This window comes from Myxocyprinus asiaticus, chromosome 15 (genome assembly GCF_019703515.2).
Source record: "Myxocyprinus asiaticus isolate MX2 ecotype Aquarium Trade chromosome 15, UBuf_Myxa_2, whole genome shotgun sequence".
Lineage (NCBI taxonomy): Eukaryota > Metazoa > Chordata > Actinopteri > Cypriniformes > Catostomidae > Myxocyprinus > Myxocyprinus asiaticus.
In genome coordinates, this window is record NC_059358.1 from 10,578,873 (window position 1) to 10,606,076 (window position 27,204).

At 37.7% G+C, this 27,204-nt stretch overlaps 1 protein-coding gene across 1 annotated transcript in view; it reads left to right on the forward strand.

The window, feature by feature from the left end:
- Positions 1–1,878: 1,878 nt before the first annotated feature.
- Positions 1,879–27,204, forward strand: part of LOC127453442 (neural-cadherin-like) — a 212,896-nt gene continuing 187,570 nt past the window's right edge. The window contains exon 1 of the mRNA XM_051719776.1: positions 1,879–2,578. Coding sequence (XP_051575736.1) covers positions 1,879–2,578 — 700 coding nt within the window. The remainder of the gene's footprint in view (positions 2,579–27,204) is intronic.

The following is a 27,204-nucleotide window of genomic DNA, read 5'->3' on the forward strand; positions in this document are numbered from 1 at the left end:
AAAATGTGAGCGATTTGCTTTTGCCGCATCGCGCCGCTCGCGTCTAGTGTAGACAGGGTGTCAGCGAGTAGTATTCCGCTGGTCATGTGATTCTAACATGGCAGCCACCATGAGGAGACCCTCTCAATGTAGAATAAAACAGCATTTATAAGGTTACTGATATGACTGGAGTCTTCATCTCATGTTGAGTGCTCATGATTTTATACATGTTTCAAAATTACTATTTCTTTAGGATTAAAACTTTTTTAATGAGGAAAAAATTACTGAGTGCACTTTTAAAGATCTCTGGTGGTTAAACTGCATAACAAAGCTTGCAACAGTTAATATATTGCCTACTTACAAACATTTCTAAAGACTTTGGACCAAATACGTTTTGACATTTAACAAAAACAGTATCCCATTATAATAAGAACTATTAGAAAAACAGAATAAAATCAGGAAAACAACATATCATTATCTTTTCTGTATGATGTAACGGTGTCTGTGCGCAAAATACATCTCAGTATTAGTAGATAACTTATCTAATAGCTAATAGTTTAGCTTTGAATCCTTATGTTAGCAAACTGACCAACTAGCATGAATGCACCTGCACATGCATAACGCCGAAAAAGCAAAAAATAAAGTTCAGCATAATTAACCAATCCTTATGGTCAGTAGCGGTTCTAGCTTGTATGGCGCCCTAGGCGAAACCCGCTTCAATACGCCCCCAAAGTTGTTGACCGTTGGGAGGGGGACCGGTGGGGTGGGTCTGTGTGGGTGCCTCATGCCGCCCCCCGCCGCAAGATGCCGCCCTGGGCAACTACCCATGTCGCCCATGCCTAAATCCGCCACTTACTTATGGTTAGAGGTAACGGTTATCCAATTAGCTTTCAGTATCCCTATAGTACATCATCAAACCTGCTTGTGGTAAACGTAACAGGTGAAGAAAGACTTTCGAATTTAGCCAAAATATCGAATAAATCCAAAATACTGAAGGATCTGAAGTTGAGTAGACATGATGCATGGGGCTCTACATTCATAAATGTTTGTTCCATTGTATTTATTTACTATATGTACAAGGTTTGGTGATGACTGGAGAGATTATATAATGTCGTTCATAATTAAATTTTATGTTAAGATGTCGGAGAGATACTATCTGTATACAAGAGTTTAATTATGAACAAAAAAATAAATTAAATAATAAAAAAAAAGGTTTTCATTGTCTCGCGCAGAAGCGCCAGAGGTTAACAAGAATGTCAACTTTTTAAAGCGCATCTCGAGACACCTGCGTTCTTTTATGTGTTGCGTTGCGTCTAGTGTTTAGCGCAAGAACACATTCACACAGCAATGGCAGCATCATGAGACTGCTCAAAACCTTACAGAAAAAGTGTATAAATAAATAGCCAACAACTCTGTCACTGTACACATATTATTGAAAAAATCAAAGCCTGAAGAGTTCCATAGAAATAACGACCGTTTATTTTAAACCACTCCCCTATATTCGCATCTCAAGCTGGAGAGAGCTATATTTAAATAATATAGGCGTGTTTAACCGCCCAGTCCGACCTCTCCGTCATTGTGATTGGCTTAAATGTTATGGGCGGGGTCCAGGGTACCACATGGAGTCTGGAGATGCTGCGTATCAGTGGATGTTTGAATGAGAGTATGTTGAATGATGCCGGTCGAGGAGCCACACGCAAAACATTAACATCTTGCATTGAAAACTTCTGTAGCTCCCTTTGTATGGAAATTGTGCTGATTTGCATCAGATATTCATTTGAACTACTTCAGTTTATTTAAGGTCTACTTGGGCTGCATATTGTAGCCTATAATTGATGCATAAAGGATAAAGGTCAGATTCTTTTAAAAAACGGACACAGTGGCAGAGTTGATGGAAACATGAAGGCACATTTACGGGATCCGAATTGTTTTAGATTTCCTTGTGCATGCATTTTGGTTATTTTGTTTGTCTTTACCATCGAGATTGTGAATTGTACTATATTTTATGGGCAAGTTGAGGAAAACGCGCCGGCTGGAACAGTGGTCGCTGGGTTTGCTTTACCTTTGGGAGCCAAATGCCAAGAATCAATCTTGCCAGGACGGAAAACAATTTTAACAGGACAGGATTCATCGGATTTTTCACTTGAATATCAGGAGAACACTGGATTCGTTTTAAAAACCACCAAAACTTTTGATAGGGAATTCAAACCGAGCTATACATTGAGCGCGCACCTGCCGGGCTGCAACAACGCGACTGAAGAACTGACGATTCAAATCGAGATACTCGATCAAAACGACAATACGCGACAATTTAACATACAAAATGAAAGGACAGAAGTTCACAGCGAAGTTCAAAGTCGAGGTAGGAAGCCAAGAGCTATTTCTGAAGAACTGTCTTACACCGTTACAGTTTCTGAAGATGTGAAAGTTGGAGACTTGATCTTTACGGTACCGGACCAGAAGTTCGAGAAGAAGTGGTTCGAGGTGCTTTCTGAAGGGAACTCACCGGTCCAGATAGAAAGAGAGTTGGGACGCGTGTATTTAGCACACCGTTTGATGTCAACGGCTGAGGTCACGGTTAAAATTCATAACACGAGAGGTATGTCATACAGCCTTTTAATTCAATGTATAACGCCTTAAATGTTTACAGGGAAATTTGACCAGCAGGTGGACATTTGTCTTATGTATTTTCCCCCCTTGTCATTCTGATGTTTTACATATAGAAGGCTACATGATATCTGCTGTTGAAAACTTATTTGACATTCTTAACAATGGCTATAAATTAATTACTACACTTTAAATGAATACCCGTTAGACCAATCATTAAAGGAATATTCCGGGTTCACTGCAAATTAAGATCAATCTACAGCTTTTGTGGCATAATATTGATTACCACAAAAATGAATTTCAACTCGTCCATCCTTTTCTTAAAAAAAAAAAAAAAAAAAAAACTCACTGTTTCAAAAGTATAGCCACAAGACGTAAACAATATGCGTGTTAGCATGATTTTAGTGTGATAAAAATCACTTACTAACGTTTTCTGTTTAAAGTTATAGCCAATTTTACAATTTTACCGTAAAAACGACAACTTTTGCAGTTCAAATAATACACACGTTTAAATAGAAGAATTAATGCAAGTGCTTTTATAAAACTATTAGCTTCACATTTCTGCCTTTAAACCCTAAAAAATGGGTCCCATTCACTTCCATTGTAAGTGCCTCACTAACCTCAAATTTTGCTGTCGAAATTAAGTCGAAAATAATTTTTGTGGTAATCAATATTTTGACACACATGCTTCACTTGTATTGAATCCAGAATATACCTTTAAGGCTATAGCAATAAATCAGAGTTAAGTTTTGTCAGTTTTTCCTCTGCACTGCATTTTCACACGCCCCAGCAAATAAACCCCGGAAACAAGATACCATATTGATAATGAAATATTGATGGAAATTCAAAGCGCAAACATATCGATTCCGTTCCACCTGGACCCTCGATATTCACATTGTCAAGGGGTTTCCAGCTATTCCATAAAGCAAAGCGCACGAATTTCCAATCTGTGGCTAATTTGTGAAATTTCTTGCACTGTTAATTCTAAACCTTATGTAATAATGCACCATCTGAAAACTGAAGTTGAAAAAATCACATATGCTATTATATTAAAACATACAGTATAATATGTATTACAGAACCATCTGCAAAGCATATAGTCAAGAGCTTTTGATTGAGTTGAAAAGATGCAGCATGTGGTGTGTATTGTATTGCACTTTTACTGTATTGTTGTGGTGCCTACTGTTGTTTAAATGCGATGAGAGACCACTGTGCATTAGATGATTAGAATTCCATTGTAGCTGTGTATATACAGTAATCTATACTGCACTGTGGTAATGTTCTAAAATTGCTGTCCCACTTCTAGTGTTCCAGTGTGCTTGGGAGGTCAAGTTTGACTAGTCCCCTTTTTACGCAAGTGTGAGATGTTTGTCCTCAGCAGTTCGGCAATCAGGTAAACATATCTTAGAGAAAGTGGCAATTAGCTTCAGAGTCCACTGAGATTGGATTTGGAATACGCCAAAGCCTTTCCTGCAGAAATCTTCAAAAGTGTCACAACAGTGATCAGGGGCGAAGGAACGATTTGAAAAGTGTGTGTTTGAGGGGTATTCATTTAATATATTCTTGGAATTGATTACACTTGCCAAATTCCCCTTTCTAATGATTTCCACATCCTTGTCTGTTATACTAACCTGAGGTAATGCACTTCAATGGGTAACTATGTTGAATTATTGTAGAACGAATACCTTACGACATGTTGGCTAAAATGAAATGAGGTCAGCTGGTATCATCAAGGAACGGAGTTCAAGTGAACATAAATGTTATGGAGAAAGCCTTCTAATTAAGACTGTAAGTTTAGCTTAAGTGATTTAGGTCATGCAGGTCTTCAGAGTTAATCAGAGCTCTACAAGCAAACCTTCGTTCGTTGTTTGTTTGGGGTAATTAGTGATATTTATTCACCTGGAATTCACCAGACAGCACATGTGTTCTCAAATATCTTCGCTGAGGCAGGATGTGTAGTATACGTTGAGAGACGCAAATGTTTGTTTTTTCAAGCAAAGGTCCAGTCCATCACCTGAATACATCATTGGGATTGTTTGATATTCTGATTGAGGTCACTTCAGTGATTGTTTTATAGATTGATTTCAGAGATCGGATGAATATACGACTTGACATGTTTATTGAAATTGTCTGGGTGTTCCTCTTCTGAAATAATGCCTCCTTGTTTCACCTTGAAAGCATAGAGTTATAATATGCACTTTTGTGAAGTTTCCTTGGACCTTTGAGAAATGCTTTGTCTAATTACCTTGTATCCTCTGATTGGAGAATTACAGGATAATTTAACTTGGGATGAGAGCTTGTTTGAAAGCTTCATTATTAGCAGTATAGAGCAGTGGTCGACAGATATATCAGCGAGGCCGAAAATTGACTGCTTGCATGTGAAGCGACTGAGACATGTAAACAGCCAGTTTCGGTTCATTTTGTTGTTACGTGCCATTGTGTTACTACAATAATAGACCGGTATGCAACACAGTCTCATTTAAATGGTCCGCAAATCAGAGCCGCGGCAGACGCATTTCAGCTCATAATGTTAAAGCGCTCGCCTGTTTCATTCTCCCTCTCTCTCCTCAACAGTTCCCTGTAACATTAACTGTCTTGTCTAATGAGATAAAGGCAAATATATAAAACTAATGTCATATATACCGTCTGCTAATATGCACACATCTTGTTTAAACAGATGTAATAAACCAACCTCACACTGACAAGCAGATCCAGCATCCTGTGGAGCGCTCATTTATTTACCTCCAAAGCACGTATTCTATCAGCCTCTCCTCAGCAGTTCCCTGTCACTTTTAACTTTCTTTTCTAATGATAAAAGGCAAATATCAATAAAACTTCTATTACATATCATTTGCAAATATGCAGATATCTCGTTTAAACAGATGTAATTCACGAACTTCACAAAAATCCAGCGTTTTCTTCCCGTCGAGCACTCATCTAATATCTTCCTCTGAAGCGTGTATTCTATCATCCAGAATAAAAACTTCAGGATCAGGATCAAAAGTTCCTCTGATTCACAAATCATGATGGTCAGTGGTTACAGTCCAAGCAGGCAATCCAGGCTGTTTAAACTGTCAGGAGATTGCTGCTGCTCGCTGGATCTGCACTAGCGCATGAGTGCAACCAAAGTCTTTCTAGCAAGTCAGTCCACTGTCGGCCATGTTTGGAATGCTCTCGGGAAGCTATTTCCAGTCATGACAGTGCAGCTCCTGTTTACTTGAATGGGGAAAGACTGAAATCTCCAAAACGGTTGATCAAGATTAAGATCAAAGAACATATTTCAAATCAGCAGTAAAATCTGACAACACTGGTATCATAAATGGTGCTTCTTTACCTCAGATTACGCAGCTTTTATATCTAATGCGCATGCGCATTCTTGACTTGATTGACAGGTGATGTCAGTATCTAAAAGGTGATTGACTCTTTTATCTGTAAGGCGGGACTGCCTTTTTACATCCGTTGACCGTTGGCTGCAGTTGGGCATTCTAATTTCTCTCAGTCATTTTAATAGAAGTGGCCCTTTTCTGCTAAATTGTCTCTGATGCAACTTCAAGGTAAAAGTGCTTCACGTGTGCTATAAATAAATGTCTTATTCACTATGCACTGTATGTACAATTGGTTTGATTCTGTATTTTCTGAGTAAATGCGATTGCTAACGTGGACATGCCATCCATGGTTGCTGGACTACTGTGTGTACTATTATTTCCTTCTTCCTAATATATTAACAATTTCTTCATGTGCAAAAAAAATTACTAAAATTTGATGACTAAACAGAAATCAGAAGAAACTGCCATCTACCATTTAAAATACAATATAATTTTTTTAATTCTTTTTTACAAAGTTAAAGTTTTGTGTGAAATTGAGTAAATATAGCGCTAAATAAGAGTTTATTAGTATTATTATTATTATTAGCATTTTTATGTTTATGTTATTTACTATGTTATATATCAACATTGTATCGGCTTATAGGCCACCCTGCTCTCTGGATATCAGCATCGGCCATTAAAAAACCCATATCCTACAGTAACGCTTTCCAAAACGGTCAGAAATCTAGGGGTAACCATCGACAACAGACTAAATTTCACAGACCACATCTCAAAGACCGCAAGATCATGTAGATTTACACTCTACAACATCTGGAAGATAAGACCCTTCCTCTCTGAACATGCCACACAACTGCATGTCCAGTCACTTGTCATAACTAGACTGGACTACTGTAATGCTCTCATTGCAGGCCTCCCTGCATGTGCAATTAGACCCCTGCAAATGATCCAGAATGCAGCAGCATGTCTGGTCTTTAATGAACCAAAGAGAGCGCATGTTACACCACTCCTTGTCTCTCTCCACTGGCTGCCGGTTGATGCATGTATCAATTCAAGGCTCTGATGCTGGCATACAGAACAGTCACTGGGTCTGCTCCACCATACCTAAAATCATTTATGCAGAGCTACGTGCCCACTAGAAGCCTGCGGTCGGCTAAGGAACGTCGCCTTGTTGTACCAACACAAAGAGGCACCAAAACACTTTCCCGGACTTTCAGCTTCATCATACCATGATGGTGGAATGACCTTCCCAACTCTATCCGTGAAACTGACTCACTCTCTGTCTTCAAAATATGACTAAAAACACTTCTTTTCCATAAGCACTTAACCAGTCATTAATAAAAATAAATAAATAAATAAATAAATAAAAAATTCTTGTTGCACTTTTAATCTGTTTTGAATACTATTATGATGCTAGTGAAACTTTGTAGTATGGCACTTTTCATACCACTGTCTCCTTAAGATGATTCGCTTTTGTTTTCCTCTTTTGTAAGCCGCTTTGGATAAAAGCGTCTGCCAAACTAATACATGTAAATGTAGATGTAAATGTAAATATCAGTCGACCACTAGTATAGAGCACAGATATGGTCCTTTAAAATTAAACAAGAAGCCCTGTTCTGTACTTACGAGCCTGTGTAGTGTCTGCCTAACACATGGCTGATCTACAAAGCCAAGAACTCACAGTTCCAGTCGATGCTGTTTTCAACAGAATCGGCGCTTTTAAACAATGCACTGGAGTGTCCTCTCAACACTTCTGTGAGAATTCAGCACAATGGGAACACAGTCCTGTTGGCAGCAGAAGAGCTTTGTATCTTATTTTTCAGCTGGCAGTTTGAAGTACTCTCTCTCTGTAAATGCTTGTACGGTCAAGTCAAGCCAATGCAAGGTCTACTGGGAGACAATTATTTTTGAATCCATTGTTTAGCCGTATGCTGCTAACATAGTTAGTTTGAGTGCTTTTGGAACAAAACTGTTTGTTTTGTCCCATTTATGTGCACAGTTTAGATAAGAAAGTCCCATCTGTGTTAACAGAGTAGAATCACTCTCACTCACAGTTCCAGTAGTCTTTGATATAGAACTCATAATATATCTTCTCCCAGGTAGTAAACCCAGTTAGCTCTTTTGGTTCAATGCTTAAGCATATTTAATTTTTGTGGCCCGAGTTTAGTTACATTGATATCATTAACTACTTCGACTTATTATGACTGCCGTGCCACACTGCACAATTGAGCTAATTTTTACTCCAACTTAAACTTTAAATAGTTGTTGTTCTCTGTCGGGATCGCTCATTTCAGTAGTTTTCTTCATTGCTTCTTAAGGAAACTAGAACAAGAGAACAGTCCAAAAGCAATAGGGATGGGCATGAGTACTCGAGTACCCGAGTTCTCGGAAGTGACAGCAATGATCGATCATGAAAATGATGATTGATAATGGAAATGCTTGACATGACTTTTCACTGAATTCGAAAATCATTGATAAATACCTGACAACTATACACTAACATGTCAAAGAGGGGCCTTTTTATAATTTTGAGATTGATTACATTGTGATTTTCAGCAGTACCTTTATTGTCAACAGAGACATCTCATAGCAACCAAACTGATAAACGATGCTGCAATGCTAGCGTTTGTTCTACAGGTTTACGGTAATCAAAATAAAGTTTAATCCACTGTGTTTTGAACATCTGACTCTGCAAATGTTTGCTAAACAAGTTTTATTGTCATATACAGTAATGTAGAAACTTTGACTCATTAATGTATATTTTTTAATAAAAGTGAAGGTTTAACATTGACTGTAAATCTCCCTCAGTGGCGACATGTTTGCGTGATGTCACACACCTGCATTTCAGCGAAATCAGAGCTGAAGATTTCCGCACAAGTTGTAAGTCAACATAAAGTGGCATTCCATTGCAGTTTTCCCAGTATGAAGTTTACATTTCCGAGTTTAATGGGAGGAAGCATGAATCATCACAGCAACAAACTCCAACAGAGCGCAGTGTGACTTTAAGTCAGGGGCAAAGACAGTGCTCTAAACTCTTGGCAAAATCTTTCTTTCAAACATCTAGATGAAGCACAGCTGAATGTAACAGAACACAGGGTCTTTAAAACTATTTTCAACTTAACACTGTGTTTTAAAACATGATGGTTATTGCATCTCCAGTAGAGGTCGACCGATAGTGGATTTTACAGATACCGATAGCTAAGTTGGGTGGTACCTGCCGATAACTGATTAATCAACCTATAGTTTTTAAAATTGATACTGAATGAAAAAATAACTCAAAGTAAAATAGTGCTGAACTTTATTACAAAAATAAACAGTACTAACTGAACCATGAAAATGTATTGTACTTTTTTAAATGAAATAGATATATAAATATTAATATATATGAACTAATATTCTAATTTTAAAGTCAGCTGATTTTTAAATGATGTTGTTTCCTTAGTCCACAAGAGAGTGCAATAAATACATAAACCATTCAGCAACGATATATTATTGCATAGAACATTCCTATCCTGGCTGTTAAAAATGAGTATTTCATTTTCAACTAATGTGCATAAAATTAATAAATAAAAAGTTTTAGTCGGTCCATATTGTCAAATGTTAAGTAAAAAGTAAAATGAGGGGGGAAAACACTTCAATAGACAGTTCACATGGTGTTACACTTGCACTGATTCCTACTACTCCAGAATCAAGCTTCATAATAACAGCAAAACACCACATTGTTTTTTATTCAGCACAGTTGTATGTAGAGTAGCAATATTCACAGATAGCAGTGGTATTCGGCTGAGCTTGGTGGTGAAGCGGCTCAGACAATGAGACCAGGCCAGGGGCTGTTCAAACAGACGGAATACAACAGAATGGAACCAAACGCAAGGATCTCGAGACACACATTTCCAAGTTGAACATCATTCCTGACAAAGCATTTAAACAACTCATTGCTTAATCTGAGAAACGCTTATAAGAGAACAAGACACAATGGCCAGAGACCTCCAAAACTGTAAGGGGCTGTTCACACCGAACGCTTTTGCAACCATCCATTTTTTTTCCTATGTAAACATGCACTAGACGAATGTCTTTGTTTACCTTTGTGTTTGTTTATTCAGCGTCTCATGCAGGAGCGCTGTTTTTTAGATGATGTGTCTAATTAAAAAGAACTTTAAAAGCATACTGAGACAACTGCTTTCTGTTAAACTGTATTTGTTGCACTGTGTGTAGCCTTTTTTAGTTCAAGAATGTGATTGATCTGAAGTCATCGTATTATAGTGAGGATAAAAAAAAAATTAATTGAAATCAGATGCGTTTCTGATTTGTTTATACGTTTCTCTCGGCTGCATGAAGATATTAATTTGCTTTCTCACGTCACTAGCTTTAAATATGCAACTTAGCTGGCTAACGAATGCATAAACGTGACCAGCTGGATATAAACTAATGCAAATAGATGGTAATAGATGGTAACAGTCATGACATTTAAACATTTGGGTAGGACTTGCGTGTATTTTTGTCACATTGTTCTAACCGCTTGAGGTTAGCTTTAATGTTAGCGTCCTCTCAGCCTTGTCGGAAAACATACTGCTGTTCTCTACTAATGCAGCATCTAGTCAACAAATTAATTACTTTATAATGATATGACAACGTGTACTGTAGTGTACTGTGTACTTATCTTTTCGTTGTTGATGTTTTAAATCCACATCTGAAGTGTTCCACTCCATGCAGAGGGTAGTCTCACGTGTCAAAACAAACACCCCAAGGCATCAGTGAAGTGATAGTTTTTATTTCGCCTCTAGAGGCCGCTCTCATACTGTATAATGAAAGCTGACCCTTCCCAGCTGCTCCAGCACTGGACGCAATGGGAAAAACTATCAGTGTGGATTTTTGCCGATAACCAATAGTTCCAGAAATCTGTTATCGGTGCCGATTTTTCGGCAAAACCGATATATTGGTCAACCTCTAGTCTCCAGTCACGCCAACCGTGGTTTGCAGATTCATCAGTGTTCCCGCGGATCCTTAAAAAGTCTTAAAAGGCATTGAATTTGGTAATCTAAAAATAAGGCCTTAATTGGTATTAAAATGTCTTAAATCAATCTTTCAAAAGTCTTAAAAATGCCAAGACATGGGAAGTAGGATTTTATTAATCGTTTTTTTCTGACATTGCAATTTAAAATCACAAAATAATCTGTAAAATCTATTTTTTTAAATAATTTCACACAGATCAGGATAGTGGAACCAACAACACTTATATTTTGTTTGCGGCCGGGATGCTCAGAGCAGATGCACTGTCTGCTAGCTAGCGATGACATGGGGAAGTGCAAATTCAAAGAAAATTGGCTATTTAACAGTGATGGGCTGTAGCTTCGCTACAAATACTACATTTCTGAGTAGTGCGGTGGTAGCTTCACTAGTTTTTAAATCAAGTAGCTTGTCAGTAGCGAATCTATATTTTTGATTAGGTAGGTAGCTTTAACAAAAGCTACACTGCTACACCTTACACCGATGTTTACTATCGCCAGTTTTGAATCATAACTAAAGATATCCAACTCACAAATGAATCGCTCATCTGAGTCGGTTCTTTACAATGAATTGGTCAAACATGGTAGCAAAGCGGTCCGAATCGGTTCGTGATTTAACCTGAATTACTCTGAAAGCTCACGCACGCACTGCTGAACTGCTGATCTCACTTGGTAACGTGCTCATGGAATATTTTAAAATATGGAAAATTAAGATAACACTGGTTGCAGTGGATCTACAATCAATTGAAACCAAACCTGAAAATGCGTCCTATTGTTTGCCAGTGATGAAGGTCTTTATTAAGTTCAACACGTTCAACAGCTTGTGAACGGCACTGCAGGTAAAAACATTTTACCACCAAAAGAGTTAAAACATTTAGTAGCCTACATGAAAACATCAAAAAAGTACCATGGCATTACCATGTTTTTTCGACATGTACCATTACCTGGGGACACCATGTTAAGAGAATGGTATATGAATAAGTTAATCATATAATGACATGCCGTAGTACCATAGTATTCTTTGAATTACATTGAAGCACCATTTAAATGTATTTTTTTGTACAGTATATAAATATGGTAATCATATATCAAATTACCATGATAGTACCATGGTATTCTTTCAAGTACTTTGAATCAAAATGTAAATACAGAATAGTACATAAATATTGTAATTGTATCTCAGAGTACCATGGTATTACCATCTGATTCCATCAGATATCACATTGTTATTAACCAGATATGCACGCACACACACACACACACACACACACACACACACACACACACACACACACACACACACACACACAATACATTTGCCTCAGAGTGACACATTATTATTGGCTTTTTAGTTGTGTATTTTGAATATGCATTAAATGCATTCCATCATGAAAGCACATAACGAATACGAGAAATATAGTTCTCAGCCAATTGTGCCTTTTTACTGATGATTCATGGTTATGTTGTTTTATGTTATTGTTTTCTATGTGTTCCACTCTAAAAAAGTTTTACATTTGAAGTATATCATCTAACTTTTTCACTGGACCAAAAAAGTAATGATTTATGTCACAATAAACATTTGGGCAAAATTGTCCCTAACCCTAAGTAATTGATGTCATTTTTTTTCTTCAGTTCTGGTTATTGTAAAGTTGGTCTTCAATTTCATTCCGAGTAGCATTAAAAAGTCTTAAAAAGTCTTAAATCTAACTTGCCTTAAGCTGTATGAACCCTGTACATGGTTCAGAAACAGTGGTGCACACTTACTAAGCTTATTACGGTAACTTGAAGGAAGAACAGGGACCTGCCTTCTGATCATTGTTTCACTGATTTGACAAGTGAGACTTTACATAATGTAAAAATATCATGAATCATATTTTGATTATGCCCTCTTTTGTACTTATTGTAACAGACTACATTATAACAGCCTATAATAATGAATAGACTCTGGAACAATGACACACAATGCAGCAGCCAAGCAAAGATGTATAACAAATATGTACATACAATATATATACATGTCTATGTGCCCCTCGCCTGAGTACTCGACGAGTACTCGAGTAATTACTTCAAGTACTCGAGTACACAAAATGACCAAAATGCCCATCCCTAATAAGCAATCATACTGTGGATACCCAACCAGACTGATCTCACTGTGATTTCGGCTAGAATACAATTCGGATGAAATCGGACAGTATTTACTGAAATTCAGCTACTCCCCCCAATGGCCAAATCTGGAAGTGTTGTTGAATGAATGGGAGCTCCAGGTTCCAGATAAAAGGTCCATAGCATTGCACCAAAAGTGAGTTGCAAACAGAGTTGTATTTTAGTTGTAAATTATGTAAAACAATTAATAGAAATGCATATTTTATCAACCATATGCCTTAACCCAAACCCCAACCCTACACCTAACCGTCAGTGGTGTAAAAATTTAATCTTAGAGGGAAAATGCAACCACCAAATCGCACCCATCATTAATTATGTAATTGCGATTGCTTCCTGGTTCCCATTGGACCAGAACCCATGTCTCAGAGGCTGCACCACAGGAAAAGGTAAACACATTTGAATTGATGCAAAAGTGTCTGATGAGAGATGGCACTTGTCAGTAACTCGGCAGAACGGGTCGATGTCAGTGTACCGGAACATTTGGTAGCAACATGTCAAGTTCCTGTGTGATTACGTGGACCCAAAGGTCTATCTGGCATTACTTCACCAGATTGTGAACTTGAAAGAGGACCACAAAGACATTTGGCACAGGGCCTGAAATTATAATGTTTTTTTTTATTTCAGTGCATACGGACCTCCACCCACTTTGTCTTGTGATGCTCAAATGCCCTCAGCATATATCTTATATTATTGGCCTGTCACATTTGTATAACAGCAGTGCTGGATTAGAGACACCAGTATGGTTGACTCACCCCAGCGTCACTTGCCATTTAATCATGAATCCACTCATAGAGCACAGAGGCTTAACAGTTTGTCCTGCACAATTAGCATTAGCATTACTATGCAGCACACACAGTCGGGACCGCGAGGCAGCTTTCTAATCCTCATAAAGACCATCCCTGTGGTGCCTTCTTTGGCTTGGTAAACACTGATAATGGCTTGTATGTCATGCACATAGAGCCTTCTTTTGCACCCTTAAGGAATCCATGCACCCATGAAAGTTTTAAAGTCTTCACAAAAGAGCAACTTTATCTCTCACAGAACACAGTCTGCTTGAAGAACAAAAGAGGAAGCAAGGGTAAATTATTGGAAACATGTAAGAAAAAGGCAACAAGTGATGGAAAAAAGACAAGGATGCACTGACCCTTCAGAAGTCAGAAGATCCCATAGGAAAGAAAAATCACAAATTACATCTTTCATGTCTCAATTGATTCTGATAGACTGCAAAATCTTTTGCTTCTCAGATGTTTCTCAGAGGAAAATAAATTGTAATCACACATGTCTTCTCTAGAGTTTCATAAGAGAGCTCAGCAATGTCTCAAACTGTGTCAGATTTGCTATGCCAAACCCTGCAATCAAAATTCAGTGATTTCATTATGACTCAAACATTTCTCACCAAATTCTTTCAAGAGCAAATTGTCTTTGCTATGCTATCCACATTAATTTGATATATATTCTATTTTCTATTTTTTTATTTTAAGAGAAACTTCTGAGAATCTAAAACATACTTAAGGCATAATTTAGAACGCCATTAAGTGTCATGAGTTATAAAAGAGCAGCCTCTGAGCCACAACATTTCCTCTAGGGTGACTTCGAATGCCCCTCTGATCCACATGATATTTCCTGTATGTTTAATGAGATCTTCACTGTCGCTAATGAATGTGCATTATTAGTAACCCTCAGCAATCAGCTCATGTATTTTCCATCTGTCTTCTATTCAGTTATTGGACACTGTCAGCCTCAGTCACGTCATTCATGTCAATAAAACCAAATAAAAATGGGGCCAGTTAGTGCAAGGGCAGAGAGCAACGAGTACGTATGCAGTTCACAGCTTTGAGGTAGTGGAGTTTAGTGGTCTCCCTTTGGTCCAAAACCCAGTTATATTCCAATTGTCCTGCTTCTCCCTGGTGACGCTAAAACATGTTGAGTGTACTGTAGGTGTAATTAGGGGCTGCTTGCCCTTTTGTCTCCCACATGCTCTAGATTGTTCAGAGGACTGCCTCTTTTAACACACACTCAGGCTCAGTGCATGCTCAGAGTTGAAAGAAGCCTGCCAACTCCTATGAAGATACTGGAAAGTAAATGCAGACCATGTGCTCACTGACAGCTAAGGACAGGTGAAGAGTGTTGGGGAGTGTCCGGGAACAGTTCTTCTAAAAGTAATGTGTTATATCACAGACTGTAATGACACATTTCCACCTTAATTTAGCAGTTTAAATCTAGCAAACTTTTTATGTTTAACATTTTTTATTATTTAATGTAATTAACCTTATTCTTTGTGTTATATTATCATGGCACTAATTTAAGACTGATGCAGTGTGGTTTCAAATATAACTCTACTGATGGAGTGACAGTAAATTTGGCAACTTTCTCTCTCGACTGGTGTCACCCACAGCTAACTTTTATTCCCTCTTTTAGAAAGCTGTGGAAACATAGTAGATATTTTTTATTTTGCTGCTGGAGCAAATGGGAATGCAGAAATAATATTTGCTAAGGCCTCCCATGTACTTCTATTGAAGTTTGCTCTGCTGTAGTTTACTTATAGTTTCAAACCCAGAAATGTGAAAAGGGTCCTTTATTTTATTACGCCAATAAAAAGTAACAAACTACGTTTCATTATTACTTTTTATGGCAAGTAATATGTTAGTTTACTTCTGAATAAAAAAAAAAAATATCCGTCAGTTGACTGACGCTCTCTCTTCGTGAATAGTAGCACTATGCTTGGCTTGGAGATTTCTTTTTTATATGCATTGTCAGCCTGATCTCATTAAAATACGTAGATTTTTTATGTTAATATTTGTAATATTTAAATGGAACTTTTTGTGCGTTTGTATAGACACTATAAAGACAATATAGTAGCTTTATGTAGTGTAGCTAAATAGACATTTTGAAAGCATCTAAAACATAAATATTTTTGAGTACATTTTTTTGTGACCGTTTGAGACAAGAGAGAGCCAATGAGCATTCAACATTGCTGCCGTAAATCCCATGTCGTGCTTCTTGAGGAGGCAATTTTTTAATTTTGAAAACTAAACCAACTTGTGTTGACGGTTATGGTGGGCGCAACGGCGGATGAACACGGAGATCGTTGAGTAAAAGGCTTGGATTTGGGTCTGTTCTTCACACAAAGCAATTTAAAGATTTGGATTATAGCGAATGAATGAAATGGATTACTTTTGTGATTGCTTTATGGTGCTTTTGTTGGTTATTTAGTTTTTTGGCATATTCTGAAAACTCCTTTTTGTGTCCCGTGGCAAACATCATCAAAATTAAATGCTTAAAGAATGATTAAATGATTACAGAATTTTTATTCATTTTAATATTTTAAATTGATTAAAGTGATATAAACTTTTAAAACATTGATAAGGGCAGCAGAAATCACAGAGAACTGAACGAAACCATTAAATTAATGTCAAATTAGGTAAATGCATCAACTGTGTTAAATAAATGTGATGGCATTTAAAAGCTAAACTCATTGATTAAAAATGCAATAAAATTAGCTGATTAATTCGATTAATTCAATATTAATGTATTGAAACAGTACATGTAAACATTTGTACGTTTCTAAAGGTGTTAATACGTAAAGTGATGACTTTTAGATGCTGTCAGTACGTCAATAGTGTACGTTTCTGTATTTATGCAAACGTAAGCAAATGTACATTTGCTAGAACCAAACTTTACATAAAAATACATACAAATTCTCATGAGATCACTTTTGCAAGTGTGGATGGTTTTGTTGATTATAAAGGGAGCAATTTAGTTTTGCATTGTGGTGTACATTCAAAAAGCATTACTTGTGTTAATGCGGTGCTTGATCTGTTACTTCCAAAAAATACTCAGTAACGTGTATTACTTGTAACACTGGTCTTGATCAAAGAGCTAGCACTATAACTTGCATGTTTATTGCTTACCATGAATCTTAGCATGGGTCTTCTAGGTTTGGAGACATTTTTCCTTGAAGGTCTGGAGGTAATCAAGCATGAGTCTGACCTTCTGAAGCAACTTGATTCTTATGCAGCTATGTGTTCCTCAAATGCTTTTATTATATGGGGATGGTGCAGTGTAGTGGTTAAGTCTCAGGGCTGGTAGTTGGAAGGTTTCTGGTTCAGTCCTCATAAGAGGTGAGCCATGAGCCATCACTATTGTGATCTTGAGCAATGCACTTTACCCCGGGTTATTCCGGGGGGGTTGTGGAAACTAATTCCACCAACCCTGGTTGTATGATGATATTTAAAGATTGTTGATTTTCAATAAATGAAATAAAGTAATTATGAAAACACATAATTTGTAACATGTATGTCAGAGTGTTTCTGAAATGATAAACAATAGGGAATGGGAGTGTTGTTATCTGTGAGCTTCACAATGTGTGAACAGGAAAGTTGCAGAAAGTTGTGATGGAAGCCCTGGGCAGGTGATTAGAGATCATCTAAATAGAAAGAGATGCTCACTTAGGCATGCTGTCAAATTTGAGGAGGTTTGTTTACCAGTAGTCCCCCATTAATTACCTCTTCATTACTTATGCTTTGACGATAAATCCACTAGCAAACAATCACCTACTCTCCTCCCCTTCCAGACTGCTTTTTGTACAGAACTAAAAATAACATATCTTAAATGTATCAACAACGATCACCTGTCATGAGATTATAATGAAAAGTAGCTTTCTGGAATCTTCGTGTCTCCCGTGCCTTTTAGTGTCATATTCAGACAGCAGAAGGAGACTAATTGCTCGGGGGCATCCTGGACCACCAGTTTTTCGCCTGTTGGTTTGGTTTGTTCAATTAGTTCTTTCCCCATCTGCTGTGGTTAGCCTAAGGACTTGACCATGATCCCCTGCTTGTGCACTTAAGAGAGGACAATTATAGCAATGTGCACAGGAGACTTCACCCGGTGCTGACTTATTCTGAAGATCACACATTCTGTGTGTGTGTATGGGGTCTTTGGGGGTTGTTTGAGACATAAATTTTAATTGTGCCTTAACATGCATGCTGTTGTGATTAAGCGAGTGTGTGTGTGTGTGCTCGGAGAAGTTCAGAGACAGCTGCAGGATATACTATTGTGAGGAAGCCAAAGCTTTACAGAATGATCTTTTTTGGTTGGAAATGAGGCCCTGGAGAGCTGTCTGGGTCAGTATGAATCAGTGTTACTGAATGCCGGACAGGGGTGGTGAGAAAGGAGAGTGGGTGTGTGTGTGTGTGTTCATGGTATGCAACTATGCATGTATTTATGTGGTTATTTGGGTGTGAGACAACTGGTAGTAAAGTCAGATCTGTCAGTCATTGTTATGTCTGCTACTGGAAGACAGAGGAATATATTTGTGGGTGGGCAGCATGAACAAAATATTACTTATATCAGGGTATGATTAGTTTGTGTATGTTACAATATATTTAATTTGGTTAATGTTTTAATAACGATGTAAACATGATTTTTAGAAAACGTTCTGGCATGGGTACAATACAGAACAGTTTAAATGAGACTAGACCACTTTGCACATCTCTCCCTACTCAGAATTTGTCCTGTTTTGATCTTTCTGTCCATACTCTGTCCTCTGATTTAATTGAACTTCATGCCAGCGTGGCAGGCCTGGCTGTCCATTGTGCTATAGGTTATTGACAGGATATCTAGAGTGGCCCAGAGCCATAGTGTTTTTCCTAAAGATGAATTAGGGCAAGGTCATCAGAACTCACTGTCCTCGTGGCCCGTGCTAAACTGCACCAAGCCTCAGCCTCACAGGGCTCCCGTTTCAGTTTTTGATCTTAATTGTTAAATTGGTCACACTGGCTTGGATTCATTTTAATTCCTAGAGAAGAACGCTGTCACTCCTCTTTTCTCCTTCCTCTTTTGGAAATCCCTCACTTTAGGCAAAGGAAATTGCTCTTGAAACGCATTCAATTTAAAGCCTCCACTGTGGGATTTTAGTCGTAAATTTATTTATCAAATTTGATGATCAGAGTTTCAGGCTGATTGAACTGATATCAGTTAAGCCTGGAAAATAACAATAAGATAAAAAAATCCCACTCTGCCAATGAGCAGCTTTGATTTGTCTTCCAATCTAGCTGAAAACAGTTCCATTAAGAGATCAATGAGGATGAACCGATCCCTTTTGTGAGGAAAGTGCAGCCACTGGAAAGAATTGCACAATGCTTATCATTGTTTAACAGTTCTTGTAAATGTAAGGTGAGATGTTTGTCCACCCGACATAATGCAGCTGGTTTATAGGGAGTGATTTGTTTTATTTTTTTTTGCCTTTTGCCACTTTTATTTTAAGAAGTATCTGCCAACTGAGGGCTTTCAGCAGAGACTATTTAGCAGAGATGGGCCACTTTTATTTAAATTAATGGGGGAAATTGGAATGCCCAACAAAGAAGCTCTAGCGCATAATGGTCAACAGATGTAGAAAGGAAGTCCCGCCTTACAGGTAAAAGAGCCAGTCACCCTTTAGATACAGACATCGCCTGTCAATCAACTCACTAACGTGCATGTGTTTTAGCGTAATATGAGGTAAAGAAGCGCAAATTATGATTCCATTATTATCACATTTTATTGCTGATTTGAAATATGTTCTTTGATCGCAATCCTGACCAACCATTTTTGAGATTTCGGTGTTCCCCCATTCAAGTAGATAGGAGCTGCACTGGCATGACTGAAAATAGCCTCCCGAGAGCATTCCAAAGATGGCCGACAGTGGACTGACTTGCTAGAAAGACTTTGTTTGTAGTTCCTTTGGGGTTCATAAGATTGTAATAGTTACAAAAATAGATTGTTACAAAAAGTTATGAAATTAAAAATGACAAATTAGAGCACCTGCTTTGATCTTATAAAAATAATTATTTGCAATAACAACATTTTGAATTTTGAGAAATTCATATTGAAAGACTAAATTTACTTACAGACTTAATGCTGAAATGTGTAATTTTAAGGGGAAAAACTCATTTCCTTTCCATTGTCCACTTTTTGGGGGGGCATGGTTCTATGGTGATACAATGTTTTTTTTTTTTTTTTTTTTTTACATGTACCATGGTAATACCATGTTATTCTTTTAAGAACTTTTGAGTACCATGGAAATTCCATGGAAATAACACCACTGTACAATGGAACCACTACAGTACCCTTTTTGAAAAGGTTTTCCTTCCCACTCTCACTCTTGCACTCTGGAGCAGATTCACTAAGAATGAATTGCGGCCGGTCAAAGCACAGTTTTTTTGCACGCGCTCTCTGTGCTGGTTTAGCGCCCGATTCCCTAATGAAATTATGCAAATAAGGCGACAGCTCAAACGCGCCCACAAAATTGCAGCTGAACGCAATTTGCACACGCAATTTTTGAAGTTCTGGTCCGATTCTGAGCGATATATAGCAGAGGGTTCCACAGACCACCGTATTTGACACACCCTGCCGGGACTGTACAGCATCACTTTGATCCAGACACCTGGATCATCTCTTAAACATGCAGAATGTGCACTTGATGACACCGCGCATCTGGATGTATGCCAGGTTATAACACTCTTCTCCATCATTTGATGATTATTTGATTAAATACTGCTGAAATGATCAGTTGAAAATGTTCACAAAAATTTCTTTAAAATAAAATTCATTTTACCACATACTTTTGCCAGGCAATTTTTGTGAATGAAGTGCAATCTACAATGAGCCTAATTTACATAGAAAGGAGGCGTGTTTGCTCGGAAAGAAGTGATAAAGATTTAATTTAAATACACAATATGCAGCATAATTTCAATTAGCGTTGTCACGGTATTAAAATTAGATACCACAGCAAAAATATGCTAATATGATAATGTGTTATTGAACACACCAGTTTAGTTATTTTTAATTATTTACTAATTATTTTAATAAATATAGTTTAATAATTACATTTTAATTTCATTTCATCATCAAAATGGTGTCTAATCAGCAAATTCTTAAAACTTGTAACAAGTGAAAATAGAACTTTTCAACATGTCATTGCATTTTTTTTGCCAAAATTTTATTCAATAGCTGTCTTGCTTGTGATATTTTGATTAATTAATTATTATTATTATTATTATTTCAGTGAATATTAAATTTTACTATACAGTTGTAATATATTTTTATTCAATTTCTTCAGTTTCAAGCATCTAGTTTTTATTTTTAATCGTGCTTTTATTATGACGTGTTTCTTTTTTGTTTTTTTTTTGCCTGAAGGGTCACTTTCCCGGATAAACAGTTCGTGACAGGGCCCAGTATGATCATTGAAGACTTTTAAGTCACGTCTGAAATCTCATCTCTTTACACTGGCCTTTGAGTCTGACAAATGGAATGCAAGACACAGTTTTGGAGTTTTAGATAACGGGTGTTTGTTTATGTGGTAATTTTGGAAAGTTATGTTTTAAATGTTATTACTGTGAAGCACTTTGGTCAACTCTGTTGTTTTAAATGCGATATAAATCAAGCTGAGCTGAGATTAAAGCGCAAATGCTGTGATTTTAATTATGTGAATATATATTTTACATGTGCTGCATGGTTCACAATGAATAAGTGCTCTGCTCTGTCATCTGATACAACGTGAATGATTCTCAGTGTCTGTGGAGTTTCTAGTGGATGAGAGGTCGGATTTATTTAAAGTACGCAGCTCGTCCACAGTAAGATTGCAGTCTTTAGCGGTTTAATAAATCACACTAGGACATGTCACAATTTTAATTTGATTAATTGTCCATTTCAGTGTACAAGGAGTAACAGAGCAGGCGTTCAAAAGAAGCCTGTGAGCATTTTAAAGCTGTCGTGTGCCAGTCATACTCCGCGCTGGTACAGGATAGAGTCGGTTCTCGGTACTACCGTTTCTGCAGAAACACTGGTATCGTTACATTTTTTTTATTTTAGTATCGACTTGGTACCGAAGTACTGGTACTTTTGACAACACTAATTTCAATGCTGATTGCGGCAGCTAAAATAGATTGCGGGTGGTTAGTGAGTAAGACGCAGGTTTTTGCGCTGATATACCATGCGCAAAAGTGGCGCAACTGTTTATTGTATCTGCCCCTCTGTCTCGAAACAATCTTTGTTATTTCACCAGCTAAAGTTGATATGAAAGCATGCAGACCATTTGTTAAACTCATTTGACAGTTAGAGCCATTAACATGAAAATTGTATCCGCAGACGGTTTGTGTGCTGGTTTGTGTGCCAAGCATTTTGATACAGTTTGTGGGATCAGCATGTTTTCTTCCTGTATTCTCTTCCTTTGTACTGTGGAAATAAGAGCTCTCCAAAGCCCTGACACACAGTAATTATGTGAACTTTGTTTGCGGCAAGCATCTGTCTCTCTCTCTCTCTCTCTTTCTTTCTTTTCTTTCCATGGTTTGCATGCGTCTGCTGAATTTTGGCAACTGTCTGATGCCATTGCTAGAGCAGAAGCCGAATACAACCCAGGAAGAAAATGCCCAATGCTAGGGATGGGTAATGTTTTTGGGGGGGATTTTCTGCCCAGTTTGGAATGCCCAATTCCCAGTGCGCTCTAAGTCCTTGTGATGGTGTAGTGACCTCAATCTGGGTGGCGGAGGACGAATCTCAGTTGCCTCAGCATCTGAGCATGTTGATGTTAGGGTGTTGGATGACTAGTCAATTAGTAAGTTTGACCAGTTTATGAAAATTTTCAAGTGACGTGCCGGTGCTTTAATTAGTGTGCTGACAGCTTACTGTGCTTTAGACAGATTGAATGGTAAATCTTTACATCTTTAAATTCATCACCTTTAAAGCACAGATGCTGCAAACATACAAATCGACTTTTTTTCTTCCATGTAACACACAAAGATACATTAAGCAGAATGTTAGCCTTAGTCACCATTCACTGAATGTACAAAAAAGTACAGTGAAAGTGAATGTTGACTATGTCTAACATTCTGCCTAACATCTCTTTTTGAGGTTTGGAACAGCATGAGGTAGAGTAAAGGATGGCAGATTTTTCATTTTTGGGTGAACTATCTCTTTAAGTCGATTGAGACCTAATTAGATCATTAAATATATTCAAGCTTGGCTTGCATTCGGTCAATGAAGAAATGGTGGCAATTAATTAATACAATCTGTATTCCTCTCTGTCTCTCTGTCCCAGTGCTGTGACCCAAATACGCAGCATGTTGTGAATGAACACCTGGGCCTGCAAGGCTTTTAGCCCACAACTGGAGGCACACCTGCACATCCCCCGCCCCCCCCCCCCCAACACACAGGCACACAGATTGTAGTCTCCAGGAGTGCAACACCAGCTGTCCCCTGGCCTGTGTTCATGGAGTGAAACTAGTGGATATGTGTCGCTCTCGGTGCAGTTACCGTTGTCAAAGGATACACATCGTTTTGATGAGTAACGAGGGGGAGAACATATCAACATGTGTTGGAAAATTCCCGAGCCACTCAACTGTGAGGGGAAATCAATATTATGTAAGCGCGGAGTCAAAAATCTTTCCAGCGTTACTGTCGATTTCAAATGGGGCTGCGGCGCAGTCCTAGATGATCATTTGCATATTGCTTTGCAGCTTCCCTTTTTGAAATGCCAACTTCAAAGAGCGAAAATAAACTGACAGAAAAAAGGGACTCGTTTAAAGATTTAAAAGCTGCAGAAATCAATTAAGCAAATACGCAAAGATTTTGATCGTTTTTGAACATGGCAGAAAACCAACAAACAAACATGGTTAGTTTAAGATTTTGCATTCAATTGGAGGCCATCCCAGAGACGTCTGCAAATGGGGCTCAACTAGTCTCACGAAAATAAACGCATACCCTACGATGCTGTTGACTGGCCCCATGGGTATGATTTCATAGTACTGTGATTCACTGGGTGGGGTATGACTCTCTAAAGACATAATTTATTCAGTTTCACATGACAGTTTATTGAAATGGATATTGAGCTGAGAAAAAATTTATGAATCTTAGTAAAAAATAAATACTTTGTGTGATAAGTGAAAAATGTGGAAAATAAGTGCCCACCACACAGGAATCAAGGGGCGACCTATTGATTACATACATGATTTGGATTCCAGTGACTCTTACGAATGGTGTGTTTTGTCACACAAAAGTCTTTACAGGAGAATGAGTTGGAGATAAATAAACAGAGAAATTACTGATCCTCTCTAGTTTAATAATCCAGCATGAAACATTTTTCAAAAGCAGCACCCAAATGAGGCGGTTTTAGGCTGAAAAATCATTTTTATTTCAAACGTCAGTTAAAACAATGAATGTTCTTCTCTTTATTTATTACAAATGGGTCAATGGATAGACAAATATGTCCCAGTGGAAATCAGGCAAGGGCAAGAGATGTGATAGGAAATGGGCAAAAGGAATTTATATTAGTCCCTGTGTCCACTTTTCCCACTATGATGGAGGTACTAAGGCAAGTTTTTCCCCACTACTCTACTTCACCATACAATATACTTCACAATGCAATTCATTATCATGCATTACATACATTTAGGATAATGGATTGTGATTGAAACTGTGCCAAATGAGCACAATAAAGTGAATCTGTGTACAGTTTCACACTTGCACATTCTGCTACGAGTTTCCGCTTATTCAGATGACCTTCTTTTTCATTAAATGAACTGTAGGAAATTTCATGAATGCACAAATAAGTGAAAAATATTGATAAAAGGATCTACAGAGTTAATGCAGTTTAGGGGGGAAAAAATCACAATATATTGATATATTGATGTATATTGGCACAGCTCTTAAACACACAGTGAACAGAGGGGAAGTGGCTTGTCTTCAAATTCTCATTAAAGCTTTGGGTGACTACCTTACTCTGTGTACAGAGAACTTCATGCTCTGAGACCCAGCAGGTCAGGGATGTTGTAAGCTGAAACCATCTTCAATGCGTGGAAAGACAGGTTTGGGTAATTTACCTCTGACATTCCTGTCCAATGAAAACTTAATGGAGAGCAATTAACCCTACTGCCCCCTTTTAAAGAACATCTCCTGTCCTGATGTCTTCATTGCAGGACAAGAACTGACATTTTTCTCCGAAGCACATCTTGAACTGCAAAATAAGAGAGATTCTGTCCCCAACTGCTCAGTATATAGATATATGTGTGACTGCAGGGCCTGGTAATACATGTGGTCATGTGACATTTGATATTTGAGGATGCTTAAAAGGCGTTTGAGGATTCCTGCACTCTATGAGTCTATTCCAAAACTTAATGAGCTGCCTCACACTGTTTCCTGCCTACATAGGCAGCTGTCTTCTATGGCAGCATCCTAACTGAAATGGATCCTCATAAGAGACCGATTTGGAACACTCTACAAAGGCAGCAACTCCACTCAACATTCAAATAGCGCTCCTCAAGCGCAGCGCACGGGAGACTCGACTCGCAACTGATTTTAATACAAGTGACATGAGAGGAACGATGCAATATTCTAATAAACATAAATATACATTGCACACTCACTTTTTGGGTAAAATAGTCATTTTTATGTCATATTAAACTGTTCAATACTTCATTATTGAATTGATTGTAAGTAAATTTAGAATAAAAATTTCTCTCACTTTGTCCACCATCTTGTATTTATTTTTTACACCAAACTCATTGCGGTGCATTTTGGGATTGCGTAACTATGGAAGGATACATACAATGCTCTCTTAGAATTTGTCCAAAACGAGACATCTTAACAGCCTTCACGTCGGGAGCTTGCCTATGATGCCTTAAAATGCTGCCTCTGGAGGAAGCTCACTCGGTTTTTGGAACAGACCCTATAACACCATTTAAATTAAGCCTACTCTGTGGAAAAAAATAGACAATTACACAATATGTGGCTTTCTGAGAATGCTTGCTTAAAGGGATAGTTCACCCAAAAATGAAAATTCTCTTTCATTTACAGAAACAGATCAATATTTAAGTCCTTTTTTACTATAAATTCTCCTCCTTGCCCAGTAGGTGGCTATATGCATGAAGAATGAAAATCACCAAAAACAAAAGAACTCTTCTTAGGAGAGAAGTAAAAAAGGACTTACATATTTATCTGTTTCTATCCCACACCTATCATATCGCTTCTGAAGACATGGATTTAACCACTGAAGTTGTATGGATTACTTTTATGCTGCTTTTATATTCAATTTTTGATCTTCAAAATTTTGGACCCTGTTGACTTGCATTGTATGGACCAACAGTGCTAAGATATTCTTCTAAACATCTTTGTTTGTGTTCAGCACAATAAAGAAAGTTATACATATCTGGGATGGCATGAGGGTGAGCAAATGATGAGAGAATTTTCATTTTGGGATGAATTATTCCTTTAAAGAAATAGTTCACCCAAAAATGAAATTTACTCACCCTCATGCTGGAACAAAAGAGCAGTGTATCCAAAAAGTCATATAGGGTTATAAAGACATATGGGTGAGTATGTGATGATACAGTTTTTCATTTTTCATTTTTTTCATTTGAGACAGAGTCTACACTAACCTTTCTTGAAGATCCTTGTTTTTTTCTTTTTTAGTTCTTCACTTTTCATTTCATTTCACTGTCTGCCGAGAATGTCTGTCCTACACCTTATCTGCACCGAACGTGAGCAGCACGTTGAGTCAAAAGTAATAGAACCACATTATAATCAATGATGCTGTCTACACTGGAAGCGTCCATTGCGGCGCATTCATCACGGCGACAATAAACAGGTGTCCCGTTCCATTTTGCGCTGCACGCGCTGGCGCTACTTCACAATAGGATCAACTAATTTCACTGACGTTTAAACTACAATTTTGAAGTCGACTAGTCTAATAAGAAACCAACCTTCAGAAAACAGTAAAAAAAAAAAAAAAAGAAATGTGACACATTTAAAAAACGTAATCTATTCCAAATCTGGCGCAAAATTCCACTGAAAAGGGGCATTTTTCTGCGATGTGCTCGCCTTGCATTATAATCATTGTACATTAAATATAAAACATGACACGCATTCACTGAATCAATGTTAGCGAATATTTAACAGGCATATTTACTGAAAACAATTGAATGAATAGTGCAGGATCAATGGAGCAACCCAGCCTGTTCTAAACGGAATTCACCAAGTAAAAGTTACTTAACATATTAAAACAGTGAGTACATTGTTGAAAATAATTAACAGGTAGGCTAAGCCAAATCTACGAGAGAAAAAATATGCACTGAAAATTTGCAGGAATTTCACGA